At 33.7% G+C, this 9,794-nt stretch overlaps 5 protein-coding genes across 5 annotated transcripts in view; 3 read left to right on the forward strand and 2 right to left on the reverse strand.

Moving 5' to 3' along the window:
• Positions 1–502: 502 nt before the first annotated feature.
• On the forward strand, positions 503–2,050 carry GAS3 (putative 1,3-beta-glucanosyltransferase; the record flags this gene model as incomplete). Its single annotated transcript, XM_001644367.1, has 1 exon — positions 503–2,050. One exon carries the CDS (start codon positions 503–505, stop codon positions 2,048–2,050), a length of 1,548 nt encoding a protein of 515 aa, XP_001644417.1.
• Positions 2,051–2,332: 282 nt separating this feature from the next.
• Kpol_1064p42 (serine/threonine-protein kinase) lies at positions 2,333–3,967 on the reverse strand (the record flags this gene model as incomplete). Its single annotated transcript, XM_001644368.1, has 1 exon — positions 2,333–3,967. One exon carries the CDS (start codon positions 3,965–3,967, stop codon positions 2,333–2,335), a length of 1,635 nt encoding a protein of 544 aa, XP_001644418.1.
• An 883-nt stretch (positions 3,968–4,850) lies between these two features.
• Positions 4,851–5,618, forward strand: HEM4 (uroporphyrinogen-III synthase HEM4; the record flags this gene model as incomplete). The annotated part of the gene is made up of 1 exon (XM_001644369.1): positions 4,851–5,618. One exon carries the CDS (start codon positions 4,851–4,853, stop codon positions 5,616–5,618), a length of 768 nt encoding a protein of 255 aa, XP_001644419.1.
• A 75-nt stretch (positions 5,619–5,693) lies between these two features.
• TRS130 (transport protein particle complex II subunit TRS130) lies at positions 5,694–8,951 on the reverse strand (the record flags this gene model as incomplete). The annotated part of the gene is made up of 1 exon (XM_001644370.1): positions 5,694–8,951. One exon carries the CDS (start codon positions 8,949–8,951, stop codon positions 5,694–5,696), a length of 3,258 nt encoding a protein of 1,085 aa, XP_001644420.1.
• Positions 8,952–9,371: 420 nt separating this feature from the next.
• Positions 9,372–9,794, forward strand: part of ERG8 — a gene marked incomplete at both ends in the record, with an annotated part of 1,528 nt that continues 1,105 nt past the window's right edge. The window contains one exon of the mRNA XM_001644371.2: positions 9,372–9,533. Coding sequence (XP_001644421.1) covers positions 9,372–9,533 — 162 coding nt within the window.

A 9,794-nucleotide genomic window follows, 5' to 3' on the forward strand; every position in this document is an offset into this window, starting at 1 on the left:
CTTTTTTTATTAATTTTGTCTCGATTTACCATAAAAGCTTCTATAGTATATGATAGCGCTGCATCATAAATGTCCTAGGACAAACGCGACACGAAACAAATATTCATAATAATAACATTTCGAAATACGTCAACTTTACAGCCATCAGTGAAAAATTTTTTGATACAGATCAGATCAACAACAACATCAATAAGGATATCAACGTTAAAGTTCGATTCGAGTATTGGAGCTACATGTTGGTAAGGCAGTTGACTGATTTGAGGTTCCTGAAACGACTCTACGCACTGTCTCCACGAATTCGATCGATGGGCCAACGTTGACGTTCGATTTCTTTATTCAAAATACAACAAACTGCTTGACTACTCCTAGATATATAAATAACTGGTAATGATATATTCTAGATCTTGCATCTAAATGTAAACATGAACTGTTTTAATGGTTTGTGTTTTTCTCAATTGAAGCTTTCCAAACTAGAGATCAAAGTATCTACATTCTTTGCATAATGTTCTCCAAGAAGTTCCTACTTGGTTTATTGGCTGCTTCACCAGCTCTAGTCCAAGCTGTGTTACCAATCCATGCTAAAAGTTACCGTTTCATTAGACCTTCTTCCCCAGATAATGATCCAAGTGACAACGAGGTCTTTTTCATTAAAGGTGTAGATTACCAACCTGGTGGTTCTTCTGCTTTCAAGAATGATGGATCTGAAGATGTTTTATCTGATGCTGAAACTTGTGCTAGAGATGCTGTTGTCTTCCAACAGTTGGGTATCAACACTGTCCGTGTCTACTCTTTAAACCCTGATATCAACCATGACAAGTGTATGACTATCTTAAATGATGCTGGTATTTACGTCATTCTAGATGTCAACAGTGGTAATTACGGTGAAAACTTGAACCGTGCTGACCCTTCAGGTTCTTACAACTCTTTGTATTTGGGTAGAATTTTCAGATTCATTGAAGCTTTCAAAAATTATCCAAACGTTTTGGGTTTCTTTGCAGGTAATGAAATTATCAACGATGAGAAGAACTATGCTTCTATCGACCCACAATATATCCGTGCTGTTCAAAGAGATATGAAACAATATATTGCCAAACACTCTAACAGAACCATCCCAGTCGGTTATTCAGCTGCTGATAATGTCCAATTGAGATTGGCTACTTTCAAATATTTACAATGTAATGTTTTGAACGGTACTACCATCAATAAAGAATTGGAAGAATCTAAATCTGATTTCTTTGGTTTGAACACTTACGGTTGGTGTGATGGTGATGATTGGACCAGTTCTGGATATTCTATCATCAACTCTACTTTCACTGACGCTGTCATCCCATTAATTTTCTCTGAATATGGTTGTAATAAGAAGACCCCAAGAACTTTTGATGAAGTTTCTGAAGGTTTATATGACGGTTTGGTAGATGAGTTTTCAGGTGGTTTAGTTTATGAATTTAACGAAGAAGCTAACAACTATGGTTTGGTTAAATTAGACAGCGATGATAACTTACAATACAAGGATGATTTTGAAAACTTACAAAAGCAATACGATAGTCTAAAGTTACCTTCCATCAAGGAATCTTCTGTCGCCAACGATACCCTATATAAATGTGACGGTGCCGCTATTACATCTATTTACTCTGGTTTTGGTGTCATGAATTTCAGTTTACCAGCCCAACCAACTGATATCGCTAGTATGATCAAGAACGGTGTCGCTGCCAACAATACTGGTAGCTTGTTGAGTGACTACACTGCTCCAACCTTCAGCTATACCATTAAAGATGCTGATGGTAATGTTCAAACCCCAACCCTGTCTATCGATTCTACTAACTTGATGAATGCTTTAAGCACCGCTTTCGTTGCTGATGTATCATCTACTGGATCTTCTTCTGTCACCTCCACAAGAGCTTCCTCTTCCTCTTCCTCCTCCTCCTCATCATCTTCAGCTAACTCTACTTCTTCTAATTCTTCCAAGTCTAAGGGTGTTGCTGCTATCAATGTTCCAGCAGGCTCAGGCTTGTTTGTATTATTAAGTGGTTTAATCACCGGTTTGTTATAGGTAAAATTGTACTCTTGACATCAACAAATCGTTGATTCTTTTTCTTACAAGATGTACAAAAGACTTAATTTAAGAACTTTTAATGAAATTATTTTGATTATGTTCAATTTTTAATTTGTTTTATACCCAGTTGTTATTTATATTTGTATTATGTAGATTAATGTCAATAATATATAATTGTTTTCTCTGTTATATTGAATATCAACATATATTTGAGAATAAAAAATTAAAAAATTATGAATATGCTATTAATTATTAATTTATAATATTATCTAATACAACTTAGCCATTTGTGAATTCATGAGACCATCCAGGAATGTCATCACCAACACTGTATAGTTTCCTATCTGAAATAGTAATATGTTCCATTCCTATGGTATCTTTTAGCCAAGGATGATTAATCAAACTTCCAGCATCTGATCTCTTTCTTGGATCTAACCTTAACATTGGTAGTAAAAAGTCTGCTATTTCATTAGCATCTTTTGCAGTGTATTTATACTTTTCTTTTAATACATCTTGTAGTGGCCAGTACTTCAGTTTAGATATATTTCTTAATTGACCTTTAGATGTGAAAAATTTCTTTTTGTTTTTACCATTCTCGAGAAGATAGTCAGGGAATGCACCTAGCAACTCAATCATTTGAGCTAAATGATCATCATCTTTTGAGAATGAATGTCCTTCATTGGGTTCAAACAAGAAATCGCCAGTTAAAAGCTCAAATATAAAACACGCTGAGGACCATATATCTGCGCTGCAGCCCCAAGAAGCATTCAAAAGGACTTCAGGACTTCTATATTCTCTAGTCTGTATGGAGTTGGTATAATGCTTGTCGTACCAACAAGCATTTCCAAGATCGGCAATTTTAACAGTAATCTGTTGGTTAACAGAAGCATTATTGTGTAATTTAGGACTAGCTGAATTATCATTACCGGTAATTAAAGACTCTTCTAACTCTGAAATTACGGAAGGAGAAGGTAATGGCTGTGATTTAGTTATTAATGTATGACTTTTGGATCTCTTATGAATTGAAGTAGAAACCGAATGTTCTGATTGAATAACATCATTGCAAGTTGCCCCTACTATTAGTTCTTTCATTTGTGAATCAACCGAGTTCTTTCTTTTTTTATTATTCATTGAGTCTATAATTTGAATTGTCTTTTCAACATTACCAATTTCCATCAAAATATTTTCTGGTTTGATATCTGTATGAATAATCCCACAACATCTATGCATATAATCAAGCCCTAGAAGCAATTGTTTTGTAATTTGTTTTACATAAGAAATAGGGACTCCATTAGGTTCATATCTTCTTATCATAGCCAATAAATTTTCACCTAAAACTTCAAAAACCATCACAATATGGTGACCATTGACACCTTCATGGATAAAATTATCAAGCAACTTCATGATATTTCCTGAACCCCCATAACGGTCATACTTCTGGGTTTCTTTCAGCTTCTTCAAGACTTTTATTTCATCCTTTGCAGCCTCTGAGTAGACTTTGTCACTCTTAACAATCTTAAGTGCAACATGTTGATTTGTAATTGTCTCTTCAGCTAACCAAACAGTCGAAAAATGACCCCAGCCTAACTTCCTAGTCAATTTGTACTTGCCATTATTATAAAACTCACCAATATAAGCAGGATGGTTCCCACCAGGCTTGTAATCACTGAGAGATTCTTCATTCTTCATCTCTCTTGCTGTTAAACATTGAGGGTCATCGTCATTCCATCCTTCAATATTGCTAGATTCTGGGGAATAAAGAACACCATTGGTACCGGCAGTAGATCCCATACCAGACGATTTAGCAAAAGCATTAGGCCCATTACCAGCAGCTAAGGGCTCAACAGCAACTTTATCCTTTATTCTCTTGTGAGATTTGGACATCAACCCTGGATAATCAATAGTAGAACCCATCTCTTCCTATCAGTCAATATATTCTTCCAACGAATCCAACAAATAAAGCAGACTTGGAAATTTCCAATACTGAACTAGAACTATGACTGAATACCACTGCTCTTGACCCACTAACTCCAGAAACTTCAACTAACTTCCTTGTTTTAAATAACTTGTCATAAGGTGGTCAATGAGGATGAATATTTTTTAGCTTCTTTAAATATGGTGAAGATATTGATCCAGGTTTACGTATCGGATGTAAAGTAGCAGATCAAGAAGGTATTAAAGTAGGTGTATCTTTGTTGTTGTCAGGATTACTGGGACCATGATGTTGATTAGTTGATTTGTTTGTTTATATGTAACAATATCACAGGAGGTTCTGTTTTGTTACGTTCAATTGCAAGTCGTATATAGAAATTCAACACTTTCGGGTTTAATCTTTTAGGTATTATTAATAGCAAGAGTAAATTAAAGTCTTTTATTTACTTAAAGTTCAGTTTTGATAACGTTAGTTTGAGTCTAAATCTTATAATCTGTTTTCATCCATTAACTAATTCATCCTGTCTTCTTGGCTACTTCTTGCGATGACTCTTTATTGTTTTAATACCATTTCCTGTTTAATTCAGATTTGAAAGGACATAACAGCAGCAAATGTCTAAAAACATAATACAAAATGACTGTTAACAGTTTACCAATCGGTTGAATATATGCTAGAAGTTGATGCCATCCTTCAGCTGAACTCTGTTTGGTTGCTATCATGAGACGTTTCAGGGACCTCATCTCATATATAAAGCCCCAAGCCATCTAAGCGTATTGGAAAATTTTGAGATGACTTCACTATTGGGTAAAAGAGAGTTCAAGTATTGAATAGGTGCTTGTATTAGGTGAACTGCTAGTCGAAGCAATGTCTAATAGAGTCATATTGCTTAAGAATAAAACCTCTAAACTTGATTCCTATGAGAACCTGTTTAAACAGCATCAATATGATCCAGTTTTCTTACCGTTGATTAAGCATCAACATATTCCTGATGAGGCTTTTCAAGTATTAAACAGTTTAGAGTATTTGGTTAATTTGAAATACATTATAATCACTTCCCAACGTACTGTCGAATGTCTTATGGAGACTATATTGCCAAATTTATGTGATGACCATAAGAGATTACTGCTCTCGAAGACCGTGTATACTGTAGGACCTGCTACCGCAGGGTTTCTAGAAAGAATAGGTTTTGTTAATATCAAAGGTGGTGATAGAGCAGGGAATGGGTCTATTCTAGCTGATGTCATGATAGATGAGTTGTCTGTGGATCAGGACATCTGTTTGCAACAGGAAATTTTATTCTTGGTGGGTGAAATCAGAAGAGACATTATACCTACCAAATTGTCCTCTGCAGGTTTTAATATTAGAGAAATAGTAACATACAAGACTTGTCCCTTGGAGGACAATTTAACACGTTTCCAAGATGCTTTAAAACCAGGGTCTTGGGTTGTTTTATTTAGTCCACAAGGGACAAAGGATATACTTGACTTTTTAAAGCAACATCCTCATTTGAAATGCAATGTCGCTACGATAGGTCCAACAACTGAAAAATATATGTTAGATCAAGGTGTCAAGCCTAATGTAGTTAGCCCGAAACCAGACTGTCTATCGTTGTTGCATTCGATTATGCCTTAATGTAAATAATGTTACTATTGATATGATTATATAAGTTATGAAACATGCGTATAAAATTGATAAATAATAAAATAACTAATATACTAGAAACGTTTCGTATGCATTCGGATTATCAATCCTAGTGAGATCACCTTTATAATTGGTGATCTCTATTTTTGGAAGTGTCAAGTAACCTTTCTTCAGAGGAATGATACTAACTTCTATTTCCTCTTCTGGAGTAGAAAACCTTAATTTTTTCCTACCATGAACAACCCATTCATTACTATTGGTAATTTCAAAGCAGAAGCTTCCTTGACTCTCACATTGGCTCCACTGATGACACAGATTCTTGATCTGTATCTTAAATTTAACAGATTCACCTATTTTTAATGTCTCTTTACTTTCTTTGAAGAATTCCACATAAAAAAACTCTTCAAATTCAGGGAGTGTAACAGGGACCACTAGTTGTTTGGAAATCATGTTTTTGGTATATGCAGTTACATCAATGCTATTCAGTGTGACACCCTTTTCAATACTTTTCAAACATGTAATTATCCTGCGAATAACCGATACGTCAATAGCGAAACTTAATAATCGTTGTTGAAATTTTTGAATATCTAATGTGTTTGGCAATAAAATAATTTTTCTATTCTTTTGAAATTCCATATAATTATAATACAATTGAGAAAGGATATCTTGTTCCCAAAATATTTTCCATTGTTCAAATTTTTCATACCAATTAACGTCACCTTGGACTAAAATTGCGTCTGTCACTAAAATGTCTAATTGCTCCTTTAAGGAATTGAACTTTACCGTCAAATCAAAGATATCATTTGAATCAAATATTCCTGATGATTTAATTTGATAACAGTTTAAACAACTATTATTAGAGTCAAATGATAAACATAGGGGAGTCTTGGGGTTAAAATTACCTGAAACAGAATATTTATCGTCATCTTTTGGAGGAGAAAGTTTTGAGCTGCATAAAAGTATTGGCTCTTTCTCAATTGCAGAATTCAAATGAAACTTAAAGTAAAACATATCTTTTTTAAATACATCTTCAACAGACACAGAAACTGGTAAATAACATCCAATCTTAACTATTGTTACATCACTGTATGAAGAAGCATCATTTTTTTTCCAGAAATTAGTAGATACCCTTAAAGTGAAATTCGTATTGCCATCTAGTATTTGATACGGTATGTTATCCATTTTTGTATTATTGTCAAACGATATTGAATACAAATTTGAAGTAGCAGATAAACTTACTGGATACTTTCCAGAGTTAGGAATAACATCAACCGTAACGGAGAATGTTTCTACGGCTTTCAAATTATGGTACACAACATCCAACGAATTACCATCTAATGAAAATTGATGTGATTGACGAACTTCAACTGAGAAATTAGATGGTTGATAAAGTTTAATGATTTCTAATTTTGACTCATCATTATTAGTAAACTCTTTCACTAAAGTGGAATTTTTAACAACAATTTCTAGCATTACTGGATAGAACGATCCATAAAATATATCTTTATTTTGCAATACAATTTCATTTTTATCGGGAACAATCTTTATATCTTTAGCTGTAAACTTCATAAATTTATCTTCTGAATTTTTTAAACTTAGAATCATTGAATTGGCTTCTATGGTACTAGGTATCCCAAAATTATTAACTTCTAGCTTGATGGCATATGTATTTGGTTTTGAAATATAAGAAGTTTTAGGGACATTGATATGTAGTAAGCCATCGACGGAATGTAACAGCGGAACTTTAATATTGTCTTGTAATTCTAAAAACGAATTCCATTTTTCTAACTTCTCTTTATCGTCAGATAATAATTTTAGAATCTCTAAATTGGAATTAGCAATTAATGATGCTATTTCTATATCATCTCCATCTATTTGAAGAGTAGTTAGATTTGGGCATTTGCTCAGTGACAAAACAAATATTTGTAAAATGTAAAGTCCTATAGAATCCCACTTTGATTGTGTATAATATTCATAACTCGATATAAAAATGGAAACTGCTTTCTCGTATTGCTCCATCTGATAATATAGAGTACCAACCTCTATAGATAAAATATCGACAATTCTTTTCCTATTCCCATCAGCTTTATTAAATAAAGACAAGATTTCTTTTGTTCTCTTTAAGAAATTTTCTTGGAAGGTCAACTCATCTTTATACGATTTTTTAACAATATCGAACTTATATACTGGTTCTGTTTTATAATCTTTACGTAAGATTTTATAACCAGTTGTTAAGAAAACACCATGTAACCAAACATCACGTTGTAAAAGTAAGAATTCTGCCTTGATCTCCAACGATATATTTGAATCTGATAATTCTCCTTCAGGTAACCTTTCCAACATCAAGTCGATAAAGCTATATTGAAATTCCAATAAATTTGGAGAATCTTTGAATAACTTGTTGATAGTTTTCAAAAATAGTCGAGCCAGTGAAAACATCCTAATACATTGCTGATTTTTAGTTGATTTCAATTTAATTAATTCAAATTTCCTGTAAAAAAAGTATTTATACAACAGGAAAGTACTAGTTGTATTATCTCTGAACATCTGTGCCACAGATAAATCATGAACGTTGTCTGAATATTTAAATGGAACCTCCAATGAACCTATTGGGATTTCTATATTTTTATTATTACTCTGAACATCAAGTTTCAGCTTATCTAGACTAGAGGTTGCCTCTTCATCTATTTTGAAGTCCAAGTATAGGTTCAGTATCTTTTCTCTCATCAACAATTGATCCTCGAATTTACTATTAGAATCAGCAGTTATTACGTCCATCTGATGCAAATATTTCTCCAATCTCTTTTGGAAAATAGCCAAAATCGAAGACTTCAATTGATTACTTAATTGACTCCAAAACTCATTCTTCTCCTGTGGTGATTTATAAACAGATCGTATCTCCATAGTTTTCACATCTGGGAAATCCTTAGAAAACTTATCCATCAACGAAATAGACTTGAACAAGTTCGAATCCACAACTTCAGAGTTAGCATATAGCAATAAAACAGGCATTGACATGGATTGAGCTGCATCTCTCTCTTGTAAAGTTGGTAACCATTGCCTAATCAATGGACGTACTCTACTCCTATAATCATCGACAGACTTACAAGTAACAACCAAAAACTTAATAAACGGATCCTCACCATTCGATTCACCATCCTCAGACGCCAACCTAACTTGTAAATTCTCAATAGTCCTTACTAATCCACTTGAAGTCTTCCAATGAATGTTTTTAAACGGGAAAACCTGTAAAAACTCATTCTTAACGCTATCGAACACAGCAAAAGGGTCAAAATAACTGAAAACAACCCCAGAACTACTCATTCCAATCACTATATTCACTATTGCCCCTTCCTAGCCTACTAGATTCCCTCCATAAACTCCTATAAACTCCTTTCCAATCCTGTTATTTATACTCGATCTTACTTTAAAGGTCAAGTTCCCAATTTTTATATCATGTTTGACCTTTATTGAAAAAATATCCAAATATGAAGATAGTTCAAACAATGGTAATCAATATTTGGAAGGTATTAATGAATAGATGAGATGGTTAACGGTGGCCATAGGACTGTTGTAGTTGTTTTCATTTGATTTCTATTGTATTTGGTGGTTTTTTGAAAGTTTTTGGAGCTTTGTAGGTGGAATATTAGTTGATTTTGTTTCCATTCCGTTATTTGATCATTAGTTGATAAGCTCTTTACTGGAATTGTTTTAAGCTTTTTGGGATTATACAATTTGAACAAGATGATGAATGCTAGAGGTTATAGTGCTCCTGGTAAGGCCATGTTGGCTGGTGGGTATTTGGTTTTAGATTCCCAGTATACTTCATATGTGGTAGCTTTGTCGGCTCGTATGCATGGTGTCGTATCTGGTGAAAAAAAAAAAAAAATCTGGAGCTGGGGCTGACTGTATACCTGTGACTGTTAACAGTAACCCATTTTAAATATGACCAAAGGGGTTTATTAAATGAGTGGAAGAAAATGGGTAATATCCCTGTTGAAAATGAATGGCTTGAAAAAATCCTTTTAACCAAAAAGGGAGTGTTTCAAGGTAATCCATAAATTTCAAACCGCAATTTCCCGCCCCACCTTTGATTATAAATATTGAGATTTTTTACGGAGTCTTGGGAACCACCCCCAAAAAAAACAATTTTATTAAAAAAGAATA

The sequence above is a fragment of the Vanderwaltozyma polyspora genome, genomic scaffold (genome assembly GCF_000150035.1).
Source record: "Vanderwaltozyma polyspora DSM 70294 KpolScaffold1064 genomic scaffold, whole genome shotgun sequence".
Lineage (NCBI taxonomy): Eukaryota > Fungi > Ascomycota > Saccharomycetes > Saccharomycetales > Saccharomycetaceae > Vanderwaltozyma > Vanderwaltozyma polyspora.